At 36.5% G+C, this 18,760-nt stretch overlaps 2 protein-coding genes across 3 annotated transcripts; one reads left to right on the top strand and one right to left on the bottom strand.

Annotated features, from left to right (window-relative positions):
• Positions 1-4,563: 4,563 nt before the first annotated feature.
• On the bottom strand, positions 4,564-4,965 carry LOC142166807 (uncharacterized). The gene has a single exon (XM_075226215.1). The coding sequence runs from the start codon at positions 4,963-4,965 to the stop codon at positions 4,564-4,566; it is 402 nt and encodes a 133-aa protein (XP_075082316.1).
• Positions 4,966-13,620: 8,655 nt separating this feature from the next.
• LOC107811925 (uncharacterized) lies at positions 13,621-15,117 on the top strand. 2 transcript variants are annotated; one of them, XM_075229009.1, is made up of 2 exons: positions 13,621-13,903; positions 14,688-15,117. In XM_075229009.1, exons 1-2 carry the CDS (start codon positions 13,702-13,704, stop codon positions 15,104-15,106), a joined length of 621 nt encoding a protein of 206 aa, XP_075085110.1. In that variant the 5' UTR covers positions 13,621-13,701; the 3' UTR covers positions 15,107-15,117. The 2 variants fall into 2 exon arrangements, with proteins under 2 accessions (XP_075085110.1, XP_016492401.1); XM_016636915.2 differs by having other exon boundaries at positions 14,685-15,117.
• The last annotated feature ends 3,643 nt before the right edge of the window (positions 15,118-18,760 follow it).

Genomic DNA, 18,760 nt, shown 5'->3' with positions numbered 1-18,760 from the left:
GACTTTGACAATATAATCGGCTAAAAGTTTATGAACTCAAGTGATGCCCATATGTGGCTGTTTTAGCTAATTCTATGCTTTGTATGTATTTTTCAATGTGTTTGCATTCTTACATATTCATGAGTGGAAATTGTGTATGATTTTAACTTGTGCTTCGACTGCCAATCGTTTTACTCCATTTATTGGAAAGAAATCTATTGTGTTTAAAGCTACTAATGAACTTAAAGTTGTGATTTTCGGAATATTCTACTTGTTGATAATTATGATGATGATCTATGAAAGGGAAGAAATGAAAGTGTGGAATATGAAATATGGCCATTGCGCCATGAATAAAGAATCATATGCATGGCCAAGAGAGCCAATGAAATAATAATGTTGTAAGTAGTTGAAAGTACGGATTAAGTGATATGGGGTGTGAAAGGTTATGAGATGTACGTATTTGTACTTTGTTTCCAATGTGATATGAAATCCTGTGGACGGTCTATGAAACGCATAGGTGCATTGTGATATGAAATCCTATGGACGGTTTATGAATGTATAAGTACATTGTGTAATGAAATACATTGTGATATGAAATCCTGTGGACGGTCTATGAAACGCATAGGTACATTGTGGTATGAAATCCTGTGGACGGTCTATGAATGCATAGGTGCATTGTGATATGAAATTTTGTGGACGGTCTATGAACGCATAGGTGCATTGTGATATGAAATCCTGTGGACGGTCTATAAACGCATAGGTACATTGTGATATGAAATCCTGTGGACGGTCTATGAAACGCATAGGTACATTGTGTTATGAAATCCATTGTGATATAAAATCCTGTGGACGGTCTATGAACGCATAGGTACATTGTGTTATGAAATCCTGTGGACGGTCTATGAAACGCATAGGTACATTGTGTTATGAAATCCTTTGGACGGTCTATGAAATGGATAGGTACATTGTGTTATGAAATCCATTATGATATGAAATCATGTGGACGGTCTATGAAACGCATAGGTGTATTGTGATATGAAATCCTGTGGACGGTCTATGAAACGCATAGGTACATTGTGTTATGAAATCCATTGTGATATGAAATCTTATGGACGGTCTATGAAACACATATGTGCATTATGTATAAGAGGTATATGTGTACGGTATGAATAAATACTATGGACGGTCTACGAAATGCATAAGTGTATAATATGATATGTGAACACTAAGGACGGTTTAATGAGACACATTATAGGTGCCCTTTTGTTGTCCTTGTTTGTACAGGTTGTTTCAATTACATTATATTATGTGTTCCACGTATAGATCATGTGGGCATTCTATTTTGAAAGAGGATTTCTAGTTGTACATACTAGTGTTATTCGACAGTCGCTGCATCTTTAATGGATGCAGATGGTTCTACAGCAGGTGGCATTGATCAATGATAGCAGTACACTCTTTTCAGCTGATTTGGTGAGCCCCACTTTATTTCGGGATCATGTATCTTTTGTTTCTCATGTACTTTGTGGTTGAGGTATAGCCGGGGCCTTGTTGCCGGCATTTCCATATTACTCTTCAGTTGTACTTAGAGGCTCCGTAGACAGGTTGTGGGTGGTATTTGATGTTGGAAATTGGATTAGAACTGTTGGTATTTGGCAATATATTTTTCATTAAATCTATAAACTCGTACTGTTTTGAAAATATGGAATGATGCTGTTAATGGGAATAAAATGGAAGCAATTAATGAAATCTCTTCAGTATTTGATTAACGAAGTACATCTCCTCTTTATTCATGGATGAATTTGGGTAGAATAAAATCTAACAGGCTTGCTCAGTTGGGTTCACTCGGTTGAGCGCCGGTCGCGCTCCTCAATTTTGGGGCATGACATACACCATTCTTGAAAGACTAGATCATCTTCTAGCCAGTTATGATTGGCTTAGCCAATTTCCAGAAGCAGTGGTACAACATCTTCCTCGCACCCATTCGGACCATTGTCCTTTGCTTGTACAACCTAATAGAATCCCTAAGAAACAAATCTTTAGATTTGAAACAATATTGTCCTTAGTGTACGAAACGTGGAATAATAATTCCGCATTTATAGAGGCTACTAACACTTTCCAAAAAACTGTTATTCATTGGAATAAATATACTTTTGGTGACATTTTTGCAAAAAAACGTAAATTACTAGTTAATGGGATTCAATCATCGATCCACTATCCAACAAGCGGGTTCTTACAAAATCTAGCGGTACAACTCACTAATGAATTCAGTGGAGTCTTAAGATTAGAAGAGGATTTTTGGAAGTTAAAATTTCGTATAAATTGGCTAAACGAAGGTGACGCTAACACCAAATTCTTTCATATGACAACTTCACAAAGGCGTCGACGTAACCGCATAAATGCGCTCAAAAACAGTGTGGGAAATTTGTCTTTTGATCCTATGGAAATTCAACATTCAATCTTCCTTTTTCTTGAAGACTTTTTTACAAAACGTTACAACAATCTGGCCTACTTCTTTCCAATATTTTTGATGCATGAATAGGGGCACTTGCTTCGGGAAATATCTAGGTTTTCCATGTTTGTTACAAGACCTAATAAATCATATTTTCAATTCCTCCTTGATAACTTCAAGGTGATACTTGTTGGTTGGAAAATAAAATTTCTTTCCCTATCAGGAAGAACAACTCTAATTAAATTTACTCTCAATAGTCTACCTAACCATATAATGCAACATATATCCATCCCTAAATCTATAATTCACAAAATGGAGTAATACATGCGCAACTTCCTTTGAGGTACTACTAATCTAAAAAGGAAAATTCACTTAGTAAATTAGAAAACAATCACCACTCCAAAGGAATTTGGAGGACTAGGAATGCAGCGCCTGGAATTAAAAAATATAGCGATACTAGCTAGCCTTTCTTGGAGGCTATTTAATTCATCCACAAATCATTGGGCAGCAACCCTCTTAAACAAGTAAAAATAAAAATCCACCAACAAAATGGGGATATTCAAGTACTTGGAAAAATATCCTTTTGGGTCGGACGCATTGTCAATTAGGCCTACAATGTCACATTAGTAGTGGTTCCAACATTAAATTCTGGACGGATGCTTGGGTTGTACTGGCCACTACATGCGATCCTTCATATCGGGGCCTTTGCTAGATAAACAACTAACAAATACACTATCATCATATATGACCAACTCAGACTGGGACCGGACAAAATTTCATTTTTATTTTACACCTCCCTTAAAAGCATTAATACAAAGAAATCACCTGCCTATATACGCCAACAAAATTGTTGGCATATTCTGGGGCTTGACAAATAACGGACTATTTACAGTCCAATCAACTTATGCTGCTATACTTCGCCAATGCATAGATAATACAACACTCAGTAGTCATTATGCATGGATTTGGAAAATACCAGCAACCCCAAAAATTAGATCTTTTTTATGGCTACTCATGCACAATCGTCTACCTACACGACAATACCTTCATCGTATAGGTGTAATTCAGGATGATATTTGCCTAATTTTCCAGCAATCAAGTGAATCAATCAATCATATTTTCCTACACTATCCAAATGTCAAAACATTATGGACAAACATTGGCTTAGAACGTTTAATTAACTCTATAAATAGGTTTTCACACCCATCCCAATGGATCCACCATCTATACAAAGATAGAAAGAACCTCATGCCTCACAAAATTAACCCTCACATATTCATATCCTTTACCTTATGGAACATTTGGATTACTCAAAATGACAACAATTTTAATAATTTCCATCACAATATACCTATAAACTATATTACTAACCAATCTATAGAATTTAATTATTGTGGTACAAAATTAATAGCAAAACCTCCATCGATACAAATCGCTATTAACTGGATTCCCCCAAAACCAAATTATTACAAATTAAATACAGATGGAGTCGTCTCAAGAATTACAACGAGCTCAGGTATAGGAGGACTCATTCGCGATGCATAAGGGAATTGGATCACTGGATTTGCTGGTAACATCTCCTCAAATAACAGCATGAATGCTAAACTTCAAACGCTCTTTCATGGGTTAAAATTAGCTTACAATAATAAATTGGTACCACTCGAAATGAAGTTGAGTCATCTGAGGTATTAACACTTATACAGAACGGTAACATACGCTTCACTAACATTATCTATGTGGCACGGACTCCTTTCGAGGGCCTATTTTTGGAATAGTTGGAATAGAAAAACAGAAGGCAAAAGTCTCGTTAATGGGGAAACTGGTCTGATAGAGGAGACCACGACCTCTTTCTCGTAAGCTCGAGATTTGGAATAAAATCATTCAATACTTTATTTCTTCCAGTTACGTGACTTTATACATGAAGAGTTCCCAAACGATTAGCAACTGACACGAACTAAAAGTTGTTGAACTATCGCAACTACCTCCTAAAATAAAGGAAATGGATATGCTGATTATCTACTCCTAAAATAAAGAAAACAGAGAACACAATTTGAATGACTTCTAATAACTAGGAAATGGTTAACTAAAATTACTGCACGTAACACTCCCTCTCCCTTAAAGAAAAGCATTTGTCCTCAAGGGCAAAAATCTAGAAATTGTTGGCAAATGTCATCAAGAGCCTCCCAAGTAGCCTCAGCAGGAGAACAACCCTTCCAGTGCACTAAAACTTCTTTCTTTCCTCTTCGAGCTCTGCTACCCAATATTGCTGAAGGAAAGGTAATTTCTGATCCTTCTACAGGTAGCTGTGAACACATGACTTCCTTTCTTCCCACGTACTTCTTGAGAAGAGATACATGAAATACATGATGTATCTTAGATTCAGGAGGCAAATTCATCTTATAAGCGACACCTCCTATACGCTGGACAACTTTATAAGGCCCGCAATATCTAGCTGAAAGCTTTTGCGTGCGGCGACTCACAGATTGCTGCCTATACGCCTGAAGCTCCTTGTGCTTGCCATCATAAATTAACTTCATACGGTTTTGTGTTCCAGCAATCTTCTTTCTAACATCCGAACAATGGCATCTCTTTCGATGAGTTTGTCTTCCACTGCAGCTACTTTTGCTGTTGTAGGAGCATAATTAAGAAGGACCGGAGGTTGTCTTCCATATACAACTTCAAATGGTGTTTTTCCAGTAGTAGAATGCACATTTGTATTGTAGCAAAATTCTGTCCAGGTAAGCCATTTACTCCATTGCTTAGGCTCAAAACTTGTGAAGCAAAGCAAGTACATCTCCAAGGTGCGGTTAACAACTTCAGTCTGCCCATCAGTTTGCGCATGATATGCCGAACTAAAGTTGAAGCTTGTCCCATTAAGACGAAACAACTCTTTCCAGAACAAGCTTGTAAAAGTGAGATCTCGATCACGGACAATTGAACGAGGCATCCCGTGCAACTTAAAAATATTATCAAAGAAACATTGAGCCACACTCGCAGCAGTATAAGGATGAGAAATAGGAATGAAGTGAGCATACTTTGACAATCGATCCACAACCACAAAAATAGTGATTTTACCGTTGGAACTTGGTAGCCCCTAGATGAAGTCCATGGATATATCTTCCTAGACTTGAGCAGGAATAGGAAGAGGCTGTAGGAGTCCAACTGGTAGAGTTTGTTCCACTTTGTGGCATTGGCACACATCACAAGTTCGGATAAAATTCTAAATTTTGTCCCTTAGGCCTTGAAAGTAAAAATTGGATCTTACCCGTTGAATAGTCTTGTGAAAGCCTTCATGAGTGCTACAATGGAATTGCTCCATGATGAGGTCCACTAATTCAGAATCCTTGTCCAAATATATCTTATTTTTGAAGTAAAGAATTTCACCTTGGACTTTCCATGGTCCCAAAGCTTCCCCTTCTTCAACTCTCTTGATCAACTCTTGAGTTCTGGGATTGCTTGCATTTTCATTTCTAATGGACTCCAACCAATTAGGAATTTGGAGTGAAAAAGCCATTAGTTTTCCAGATTCTCCCACGCTTTCTGTTCTCCTTGAGAGGGCATCAACAACTATATTTTCTTTTCCCTTCTTGTATAACCCATTAGCATGAACATCCAGCGTTGTTGTGCAGTGGTAGTGATTTTCTGAGTCCACAAATGCATCAAACTTTGATGATCTGTTAAGACAACAAACTGTCTCCCCAAAAGATAAGGCCGCCACTTTTGAACAACCAATACCAATGCAAGGATCTCTTTCTCATATGTCGAAAGGAGGAGATGTTTCCCTTGTAAATCATGGCTAAAAAATGTGATAGGTCATTTGTGTCGAAGGACTACACCAACTTCGCACCCAGATGCATCACATTCCACTATGAACTACTTGGAAAAGTCTGGAAGAGAAAGTACTGGTGCTCGAGTCATCACTGTTTTCAGCTGATAAAAAGCATTCGTCGCTCCTGGACTCCATATAAAGCTATTATTTTTCAACATACGTGTAAGAGGAGCTGCGATTTTTCCAAAATTCTGGATGAACTTCCTGTAATAACCGTAAAGGCCAAGGAAACCTCTCATAGTCTTTGGATTAGTAGGCTTGGGCCAACTCATTACAGCTTCTATTTTTTCTGGATCAACAGCCACACCTTGGTTAGAAATAACATGACCAAGGTACCTAACTTCTCTTTGGCCAAATTGACATTTTTCCATCTTTACAAACAACTGATGGTGTTTTAATATTGAACAAACTAACTCTAGATGTTTCATATGTTCATCCCAATCTTTACTGTAAACAAGAATATCATCAAAAAAGACCAAAACAAATTTTCGTAGATATTTCTTGAATACCTCATTCATGAGACACTGAAAGGTAGATGGTGCGTTTGTTAGACCGAACGGCATCACCAAAAATTCATAATGCCCTTGGTGAGTCCGGAAAGCTGTCTTCTCTCTGTCCGATGGGTGAACTCAAATCTGGTGATATCCAGATCGAAGGTCCAACTTAGAGAAAAAAGATGCTCCGTGCAGCTCATCCAGAAGTTCGTCAATCACCGGTATTGGGAACTTGTCTTTGATTGTAACTTTCTTAAGTGCCCTATAATCGACACACATGCGCCATGAACCATCTTGCTTCTTGACCAGAATAACGGGTGATGAGTAAGGTCTTGTACCGGGTCTGATAACTCCGGACCGCAACATTTCGGCTACTATTTTTTCGATCTCCCCCTTCTGATAATGGGGATAGCTATACGGCCTGACTGAGATAGGATGTTGCCCTTCAAGTAAAGGTATGCGATGGTCTTGGGTTCATGAGGGAGGTAGACCACAAGGCTCCCGTAGCACGCTACGATACCTTTCCAATAGTTGCTGAATTTATGATATAACCACTGATGGTGGATCTGCTTGTTGCCTTCCTTGCAATTGAAGAAGAATTCCCTGGCCACGTTTCCAAGTAATTGTTTCCATTTGGTAATTCTCCACAATTTGATCATCTGACTTCTTTATGCCCCGTAGAAATATCTCTTTATCATCTATTTGAAATCTCATCTCTAAGCGAAAAAAATCCCAAACAATTGGTCCCAACATCCGTAACCATTGGGTTCCAAAGACGACATCGTAACCTTCCAAAGGTAAAAGAAAAAAATCAGTTCTGAAAGAGTTGCCTTGGAGATTAAGACAAACCTGCTTGCACCGTCCCATACTCGTTAAACGTTCTCCAGAAGCCACAATTACATCAAACTTCTTCCCTGGAACTAGTTGCAATCCAATTTTAATTACCAAATCATCATTCATGAAATTATTTGAGCTGCCCGAATCCAAAAGAACCATCACTGTTTTATCCTTCAAGCGTCCCATAATTTGCATGGTCTTAGAGTCACAAATACCAGCTATGGCATGGATTGATTTACGGGGAAGGTCTGGGGATGAAGGATCCTCAATCTCCATGTCAACGTCATCGTCTTCAGTATCAATTATAGCATGAATGGAAAACAACCGTTTGCATTTGTGTCCGGGACCATATTTGTCATTACAACAGAAGCACAAACCAAGCCTTCTTCTTTCATTAAGCTCCTCAAGACTTAACCTCTTAATGGGAGTTGGTGATGGTGAAGTTCCCGCTACTGATCGTGAAGGCTGCTGCAAGTTGGCTTTGACAGGAATGGAAAGTTTACGTTGGGAACTCACCTTTGCCTCATAAAGGCGTGCTAGAGAAATGGCTGCAGATAGTATTGCAGGTCGATTGGCTAACACTTCAGTGTGTATTGAATTTTTAAGCCCACTTATGAAACAACTTACTTGTCGTTCGGTGGATAGAAGTCCCACCTTAGCTAGAAGTGTTTCAAATTGTACCTGATATTCCTTTACATTACCTTGCTGTTGCAACTTGGTTAAGTCCCCAAAAAAGTTAATATACTGAATTGCACCGTAGCGAGAGTGAAGGCCCGCTTTGAAATCTTCCCAGGATACCACCATATATTCATGTTTTAGAAGTTGGAACCAAAGCTGCGCTTCGACTTCAAGATGGAAGGATGCTATGGAAACTCGCTCTGCAGTTGGCGTATTATGAAATTGAAAGAATTGCTCTGCGCGACATAGCCAACTGGTTGGATCTTCTTGTCCATTAAATCTGGGAAAATCTAGCTTCATCTTTGGAACGAAACTTGAGTGAGTGTTGCTGATAACGGGACTCTCATGAGTGGCCTTGTTCGCAGATGCAGATGCTTCGCCGTCGCGCCGGATAAGCCTTACCGTCACATCAAATTTGGAATTAATCAGTGATAAAACTTCATTCAATTGATTAGCAAGGGCTTGTTGTCCAATGGACAAGCTTTGAACAGTCGTCTCCAATTGCTCCACTCGTTGGTCCATGCTTGTGCTCTGAAACCACTTTGGCACGTACTCCTTTCGAGGGCCTATTTTTGGAATAGTTGGAATAGAAAAACAGAAGGCAAAAGTCTTGTTAATGGGGAAACTGGTCTGATAGAGGAGACCACGACCTCTTTCTCGTAAGCTCGAGATTTGGAATAAAATCATTCAATACTTTATTTCTTCCAGTTATGTGACTTTATACATGAAGAGTTCCCAAAAGATTAGCAACTGACACGAACTAAAAGTTGTTGAACTATCGCAACTACCTCCTAAAATAAAGGAAATGGATATGCTCATTATCTACTCCTAAAATAAAGGAGGAAATGGATATGCTCATTATCTACTCCTAAAATAAAGGAAACAGAGAACACAATTTGAATGACTTCTAATAACTAGGAAATGGTTAACTAAAATTACTGCACGTAACACTCTGACTGCAGGTACCTCTTGGTCCAGCTGCATAATGCACCAGTCACTCATGTCTACAGAGAGGAGAATGGGGTAGCTGAGAGATTAGCCAAGGAAGGTTGTTCAATGGAGTCTACTATGACACCAACTGTTTTTGCATAGCCACCCGTTTTTGTATTAGAAAACTTACAAGAGGATCAAGCAGGAGCAACAAAATTAGGAATGTGAATCCAACACGGGCAGGCCAGGCAATAGATGCGGCAGCAATACCACCACATTTTGCACAGCAACACGCGACGCCTACCTCTACAGCTGATAATTGAGTTACTATAGTAGCGAACTCCTTGTTGCATACTGATCCTATCTTTTTGCACTCAAACATAGATTATACTAGTAGTTCTAATAGTAATCAATCTAGTTCTAGCAATGTGCTGTACCCCGAGCACCACCCTCTCTGTAGCACCGCTCTTTAATAGTTAATGCAATATTATCTTTCTTACAAACGAACAAAAAAAGAAGTATTTTATTTACTAGGAAAAAGATATGTATATTCAAAACAAAAATCGAAAGTTGGACAGGACCCTAGCTTTTACGGAAGACAAAAACTCAAAGAAGCACAAAGGCGACCACCCATTCCCCTCCATCCGCATAAACTCCATATATATTTTATATGAAGTTATTTGTTATACAATATTAAGTTAATATTACTCATTTTAGACTTTATATTGTCCCTTATTAATTTTTTTCTATAAGCATAATGCGAACCTCTTCATTCTCTAAAAGAAAGAGAAATTTAAGTTTTTAATTTGCTTTATTTGACAAATCTTTGTTGATAAAAGATTTTGTTTGTGTTTTGTTTATTTTGTATCAGGTCATAGAAATAAATATAATATTCATACAATATTTTTTTTCAAATTCTTATAAATTACAATAAGACATCCGAGGACTTTTATGATTAAGATTTCTTTCTTTATTGAGCTACCTAAATAAGATCAACATTTGTTATTTTCACAAATTTATATATTTATCGTTAATTTTTATTTTATATGTCAAATATATTATTTAATAATATTTATGTAATTTAAAAAAAATATATTTATTGATATAGGGTACACGCGCGAAGCGCATATCCTAAGACTAGTACGATAAAATACAAGGACAAATCCCTTCGGGGATGGCCCAGTTGGTTTGGAGGGCGGTCATTCATACATATGACCTGGGATTGATCCCCCATCAATGCCTTCTAGATCGAGCTGTACATGGCTTGCCTAGTATGGTTTACATCCATAGATACTCGTCACCTCGCCTATACATCATTCACATGCATTTCACATAACAAATAGTTTAAGGGTTCTATTCCCTCAAGTCAAGGTTAACCACGACACTTACATCGCTTTACAAATTCTAATCAATTACTCGACCACGGCTTTTCCTTTTAAATTTGTCTCCAAAAGTTTCAAATCTATTCATAAACAATTCAATATACTCAATACGAATCATAGGAATTAATACCATAGGACTTTACTAATTTTCCGGATAAAAATCCGAAATTCATTAAAATATTCGACAGTGGGACCCACGTCTCAAATCTCAGAAAAACTTACGAAATCCGAACATTCGTTCCGATACGAGTCCAACCATACAAAATTTATCAAATTCCGATGTCAAATGGACCTTCAAATCTTAAATTTTCGTTTTTGGAAGATTTTATAAAAATTCCAATTTCTTCCATCTAAATCCGAAATAAATGATGAATATAGACTTAGATTTATGAAATACAATCACTAAATGATAAAGAACACTTACTCAGTTCGAAATCGTGACAAACTCCTTTGAAATCGCCCATAAACCGAGTACTAATTAAGGGTTTGTGAAAAATGGGAAAAATCCCGTTTTGGTTCTGTTTTAAGTCACAAGCGTCAGGCCTTCTTCGCGTTCGCGAAGGTCCAGTCGCGTTCGTAATGAGTAGCAGCCCGTGGATTACGCGTTCGCGAGTCCTCCTTTCCGTTCGCAAAGGCTTTTTCTCCCCTGGCCTTCGCGTTCGCGTGCCAGTGCTCGCGCTCACGTAGAAGGACGGCTGACCCCTCCTCCAGGCCTCTAAAGCTTCATGTTCGCGTTGAGCTGGTCGCGTTCGCGAAGGGTAAAGTCCCCATAGCTTCGCGTTTGCGACCCAATCTTCGCATTCGCGAAGAAGAAAAATTCAGCCAGCCCAGTTTGCTCTACGCGTTCGCGAGAGTACATTCGCGAACGCGATGAAGGAAATACCAGAAGCCTAAAGTTGCAAAAAATCAGATTTTTCTAAGTTCAAAATCATCATGTATCCTATTCGAAACTCACCCGAGCCCTCGGGCCTCCAAACCAAATATGCACACAAGTCCTAAAATATTATACGAACTTGCTCGCTCGATCAAATCACCAAAATAACACCTAGAACTCCGAATCAGACGCCAAATCAAAGGAAATTTTCAAGAAAACTTTAAAACTTATATTTTTACAACCGGACGTCCGAACCACGTCAAATCAACTCCATTCTCACCAAATTCGATAGACAAGTCATAAATATTATTGTGGACCTTTACCGGGTTTCGGAACCAAAATACAGACCCGGGGTCAATGATTAGTAATTTCTTAAAAATCATTAAGCTTTCAAGCTTTTAATTTTTCATCAAAATTTCACATGTCGGGTTAGGGACCTCGGAATTCGATTTCGGGCATACGCCCAAGTTTCAAATCACGATACGGACCTACCAGAATTGTCAAAATACTGATCCGGGTCTGTTTGCTCAAAATGTTGACCAAAGTCAACTCAGTTGAGTTTTAAACCTCTATTTCACATTTTAATCCATTTTTCATATTAAAACTTTCCGAAAAATTGTACGGACTGCGCACGCAAGTCGATGAATGATAAATGGTGCTTTTCGAGATCTTAAAATACAGAATTACATATTAAATTTAAAGATGACATTTTGGATCATCACACCTTCTCATTCTCATGTAACCATAACTTAAGATGCAATCATAAGTTAAGTCGCCAGTTTCAAAATATTTCCATCTTTACATCACGGACATGGATCCCTCAATTAGAGTTCTTTATGAATTGCCGCGAAAAATATTTGTATGAGTTGAAGATGAAAATATCAATCTTGCGAAGACATCCAGAACCAAATACACAACATATTAAAATACCACCAATCGTTATTGACTTCCGTTTGATATTATTAATTTGTGCTAGTTTTCAAAAGGATTCAACCTTTGGAAGAAGTTTTAATCTCATTATGGTTGATACTTGAAAGACTCTTTTAACTACTGTAAATCTCGCAGATCCTTATTTAAATTAAAATAATGTCATAAATATTTTAATTAAATTTATAAATCATTATGGAATTTAACTTGGATTACAATTTAAAGAATTTTGTCAAGTTGATTTTAAAGTCGTAAATCTAACATGCATGGAGTTACTGTACGAAGGGATAATTAGTGCGTTTATACAAAGTATTGGATATACATAGAAATAATTCAAGAGTTTATATGCATGAAAACGTGCCTAAAATTCTTAAGTAAAAAAGATAAAAATATATTTCTAAAACTCCTAACCTAAATTAAAAAGAAACATATTAATTGATCTGAAACCCTAAATTAGGAAAATAACTAAATGATATATTAATGGATTTGAAGTTCTAAATACTAAGAAAATAATTCAAAATCTATTTTTAAAGGGTTCAAAAAAACAAACGATAATTGCTAAGGGATTTCGTGCTTTTAATATAGTATAGATTATAATTGAACAATTGAAAATAAAAAGTAATAGGTATAAAGAGAGCAAAAAAGATAAAAGAAAAAAGGAAATAAAAATAATTAATAGAGTGGGTTGAGATTTGTTTCGCTTCAAATTTCAGAGGCGATAAAAATATTAGCCCTCCATTTCAATTTAAATGACGCACTTTTTTTATTAGTCCGTTAAAAAAGAATGACATATTTATATATTTGAAAACAATTTAACTTTAAATTTCTCATTTTATCAACTTTATCATTAATGAAAAATTTTTATGGTCACATAAATATCATGACCCTATAAAGCTTTTGCTCCTTAAGTTTTTAGAACTATATATTTTAGAATTATTTTTTTTCTTAAACTTTGTATCAAGTCAAAGTATATCATCTAAATTGAAACGAAGACCGGATGTGATTTATGCTTATTTGTTCAAGCCAAGATAACGGATATTTCATGAAATCAATCGACATAAACCAAGCTAACTCGGATATTATGATTATAATTGAAATTTTTTAAAGTAAGCAGCAGTGTGTCCGAGGAAACAGGTGTCCACACTGATTTGTTACTGCATGCTTGCTGACCCATCTTTTCCCTTCTCATTTACGATGCCACTTGTTACTCTTTTGTTTCATTTATTATTCACTCCCTCTTTCGTATCTGCTGATTATTATTACCTTCTCTTCCCGAGAAACAGAGTCTTGCAGAGAAAGAACAAACAAGAAAGAAGCAGCAAATGGATTCAAAGAAAAACAATTCACCAAGAAAAAGGTTGAGAAAATATCATACTAGAAAAGCTCCTTTTATTAGCTCTTATATAGACATGGCTGAAGCTAGAAGAGAAATCGTTCATGCTTTACAACTTCATCGATCTTCATCTTCATCGCCAACTCCGTCTATTAATAACCCAAAGAAGTACACATTATTGGGTCAAAGAGGTAACAACACTGAAAATAGATTCAAGGATTTATAGACGAGTTTAGGTAATATATATGGTTAGAATTTTTATACCGTCAGATTATCTTTGTAGCAGATAATATTTTGTAGTAGACACAGATAACTTGTTTTATTTTTGAGATTACAAATTCCGCATTCTAGGGAAGTTTACCTTTAAATATTGATTAAAATTATTTAAATGATTTGGTAGTATAAATTTTTTTAGCACTTACAGTATTCGTAACTTAATTTGTTTACATAATATAATGTTCTAACTCTCGACTGTTAGATGGTTTGTAATATATGTAAAGCCAAATTGCCCCGATATCGTAAGGTAAAAATAAGTGTAACATGACATGTATGTTCATGTAATTAGATAAATGTAGCGAAGAGTCTTCTTTCGACTATAAATTGATATCTATTTTGTGACTTTCTTTTATTCTATTTTTTTTTAAAGAAAATTGTGTTCATTAAAATGGATAAAAGTTCTTAATAGCCTGCTTCCTACCCTATAAATTCAAATTATTATTTTATTTTTTACTTTTTGTTATTCTATTTTTTGTTAAATAAATTCGAAGTCTTTTCTCTTTAATTTCTTTATATCATTCTAGTTTTTCTAAAGAAAGTTGTTATGAAATTAGATAAATTAAAGTTCCGAATAGCCTTCTTTCTACCCTATATAAATCAAAGTTTTTTTTAAACTCTGTTATTTTATTTTTCTAAAGAAAGTAATTTTCACGCCTTTTTCTTACTTTCTACTGTTCTGTTTTTTTATCTTAACAGCAGTAAGCTCTCAACAATATTACTATTACTCAATAGTGGAGTCTATGCCTATTCCTGAACCAACATGGTCTACAACGGCTCCGGCAATACTTACTACACTGCCACCGCTGCCGCCCCCGCCACCTCCGCCTCTGCCTTTTTCTTCCGGTGAAGTTCCAGAGTTTGAATGGTGGATAGGGTTTTTGAAGTCGTTGGATTGCAAGAAGAGTGCGAGCAATGGTGAAGTAGTCATAGAAAAATATTTTCCTCTAGAGGAAAATGTTTTGATGGAAAATCCAAAGGCAGGTTTTGGCCAATTAGAACATGGATTAAACAGTGAGTCTCCTAATTGTATAGATAAGAATGATGATCCTAATTACCAATTTCCAGATGAGTGGTTGATTATCCCTACAGCTGATGATGATTATGTACTTGAGCTTTAATTAAGTAACTTTTGTGTCAACTTTTTTAATACTAATTCAATTATTATATATGAGAAAGGGCTTGTGGCTATTTTATGTATTTTTCTTATTATTATTCTTGCATAGTCTACAAGCAATAACAGGCAATTAATGAATACTAGTATTGTTCTTGGAGCAATTTTTGTCATGAAGCAAGAAATACATTAGTAATTAGTGGAGCATTCTAAAATGTAAGTCGAATTTCATAACTTGAAGCAAGTCTGAAATGTTACTCCTGTCTCAGTTTGTGTGATATTTTTTGTTTTTTGAGATTTAAACTTCTTAATTTTTACCGTGTATTTGGATAGAATATAATTATTTTTTCGAAATAAAATTTATATATTTGGAAATTATTTATAAAAAGTAATTCTCCCTCCGTTCACTTTTACTTGTCCACTATATTAAAAATACATTTTCACTTTTACTTATCCGCTATATTAAATCAGGAGAAAAACAATCTTTTTTTTCTGTTTTACCCTTATCATTAATTACTCATTTTTAAACTTATTTCCTAAGACTTTTTGAAAGGCTATCATTATTAGGGGTTAGGGGTTGTATGGTAAAATACATATTATATTTATTATTTCTTAAGGGACGTAAAAAGTCTAAAGTAGGCAAGTAAAAGTGAGCGGAGGGAATATAAATTATAATAATTAATATTTTAAAATATTTAAAATACATATGAAAAATTATGCTTAAAGAATAACTCGTTTGACTCAACATATTTTTCCATAAATTGGGATAAAGAGAGTAATTAAATATAATTTTATATATTAAAATTGATAGTGTGAAGAAGTTGACTATCAGCATCAGGTATATTATAATCGGTTTTACGTTTTTTTTTCAGATAATTAGTTTCAATTTATTATAAATAGTTAAGAAAAATACATAAGTGCCCCCAAAACCTATGATCAAAGTTTTAACTACACGCTTTTTTTTCGGGGTTATATTTCCCTCCCCTCCCCCGAATTATTTTAAAATAGAATAAATTCACCATTGAAATACTACAACCAAATTTCTGCTGGGAGATGAGATACACGCCCCTAGACAAGTGCATATTTCATTAAAAAAGTATTTTTCTTTTATTTTCCTTATTTTTCTCTCTTTTCTCTTTTTCATTTACTCTCATCACTGCCAAACTAGACAACAAAGTTTCACCTCATGTTCTAATTTTTGGTCCATGATCAATTCCTTTTTTTTGCTGCTAAGCTAGGCTTGAGGCATTTAAATAGCTAATGTGGTGGTGGCATTTTGGATTATTTCTATCACCGGTAATTGTGGGGACATAAAAATGGTGGCTCTTATGATTATGAGGTGAGTGATGGTGAATTATGTAATGTGTCTGCTGGGTAAGAAAAGGCTTCTTCCAGATTGAAATTTCAAAAACTCTATTTTTTCGACAGAAAAAAGATTTTTCGGTGATGGATGTTTTCAGATCTGAGTGATTTTTGCTTTACATATGTATAATTATTTTTAATGAAAGTGTGATTTGTGTGTTTGAGAGGGAGAGAAAGAGGAAGAAGATTAACCGAAATAATTAAAGAAGAATGTAACGACCCGACCGATTATTTTGAGCTCTAGCACGTCGTTCGATAGTTTGAGGCCTTGAGCTCTAGCACGGTGAGTTGCATTCCATGTTACGATCCGCAACATACAAAGTCTCCATCAGAGTTATTTATATTCTCCTGTCTATCTTGTATCCCAGATAGATGTTGTATTATTATTGTACTACTCAGTAGATGCTCGTGCACTTATGACACCGGATTTTGGCGGTTCCTACTGGATGTTCATTATTGTAGTTCACGTAATTATTACCATTTTACCTTGTAATTTATATTTTATACGGAGATTGGAAAATAAAATTATGGGATTTCTACGAGTACCAAGTTTTACTCTACTTATTTAAGGGGATTCATGATTTCGAAAATAATAAAATGAGTAACTAAGTCGATTAATTACTGTTGGCTGGCGGCGTTAAGCGCCATCATAAACTATAGCGGATTTTGGGTCGTGACAGCTTGGTATTAGAGCTCTAGGTTCACTTGGGTCTCACGCGTCATGAGCAAGTCTAGTAGAGTCTTGCGGATCGGTACGGAGACGTCTGTACTTATCTTTGAGAGAGTACATGGATGTTAGGAGCACTTCCCTTCTTGATTCATCTTCGTGCGGTTTGATTCCAGTGGAGCTTATGCCTTCATTTCCCTCTTACTCAATCTTATGCGACGAGGAGCACTTGTTATCAATTTGGCATCGAGGAGTTGTAGTGGTACTGCAGGCGTGGTGCAGCATGTTTCTCCCTGCGTATTCGGGCAGACTATTATCGTCACCTTGCGGAAGGGTGTTCTGTCGTTTCAGCCCAACATCTGTATTTCCTATGGTTTTGAGGCTATGTACAGACTATCATGATGTTCATGCGTTGTCATCCCATAGTGTTGGTCTAATGGTAGGGCACTTGTTTATATGTCGAGGCAGTGAATGACTTGAAAGGAGGATTTCTCAATTCATCGTTTAGAGGTTTGGCATTTAATTCCAGCGGAGGAAAGACAATCGGATGATGGATGTTCAGGCTTTGGTTGATGGAGTAACGAGACTTGATATTTTTGAGTATGGTGAAATTCTCATTTGTGATGTGGTGGCATCGTCTTTGTTTGAACCCATTAAGGGTTGTCGGTGTTATGGTCTTCATTGATTTGCCTTCGGGGCAGGGTGTTGTGAAATGGTGTCTGAGAAGTGGTTGTTAGAGATAGAGGTATGTAGCGGTTTCAGAATCGAATCGGCGTTCCTAATGCCGATGGTTCGAGAATGATGATCTTCGAAGAGGCTTAGAGTTGGTAGCAATTTATTAGTTCAGGTGCTACAAAGATGGATTTTGATTTGAGGCAATATTTGGGTAGCGAGGGATAAGGAAGGACATGGTGGGAGGTGTCTCACGGTGGTTGAATCGCTAGCAAGTCAAGTATGAAAAGTATAGGTCGAGAAGTTGTTTAAAGGAGATGTTTTAACCGAAGTGGGAGTAGCAGAGTAGCATATGGATTCTGTGGCAGGATAGCCACATGCCTTGAGAAGGTTTAGTGTGATTTGGGAATCATGGTGGAAAGTAACTAGGTTTACGAATTTTATTTGGGATGGTAGCTATTATACCGAGGAAGATTGAATATGGCAGAGAGGAGTTTGCTTGAAATAAAGAGGGGTGTGAAAACTTGATTATCGTTTTTGGGATGCAACGTGACTTCGACTTTGGAATGTATTGTCGGAGTTTCAGTTGATGTCTATGGTAAATGAACAGAACTTTACACCCGGTGGACGAGCATGGGCTCAGGAGGGTTTACTGATTTTGTAGTAGTGGTACCTAGTGCAGTGTCATTGGAATATGTCGGTATGGAATTACGCAGGTGGGCTATCTCCTGCGGGCAGGTTAGCGGTTGCGTGATTTTGATAAAATTTCTACAAAGAGTTCTACTTACTACTCGGCATAAGGTCGAATATGCGATTGTGGCTGATAATTCGAAATGTTCATGAAAAGTTTAACAAGAGATTTCGAGAAATTTGGCGGGTTAACGGTGCGTGATCACGGTGATTGAGAAGGAGGAATCTTTGTGGGTTGTACATTATGTGATGGTAGCTTAAAACTAAGTG

This window comes from Nicotiana tabacum, chromosome 2 (genome assembly GCF_000715075.1).
Source record: "Nicotiana tabacum cultivar K326 chromosome 2, ASM71507v2, whole genome shotgun sequence".
Taxonomy (NCBI): domain Eukaryota; kingdom Viridiplantae; phylum Streptophyta; class Magnoliopsida; order Solanales; family Solanaceae; genus Nicotiana; species Nicotiana tabacum.
This window is presented reverse-complemented; position numbering and strand designations above follow the sequence as displayed.

Excerpts from the sequence above, each read along its gene's own strand:
- LOC142166807 (XM_075226215.1), bottom strand. The coding sequence starts at position 4,965 with ATGAAGTTAATTTATGATGGCAAGCACAAGGAGCTTCAGGCGTATAGG.
- LOC107811925 (XM_016636915.2), top strand. The coding sequence starts at position 13,702 with ATGGATTCAAAGAAAAACAATTCACCAAGAAAAAGGTTGAGAAAATAT. Across the intron at positions 13,904-14,684 it reads CACATTATTGGGTCAAAGAG|CAGTAAGCTCTCAACAATAT; the intron begins GTAACAACACTG and ends TTATCTTAACAG.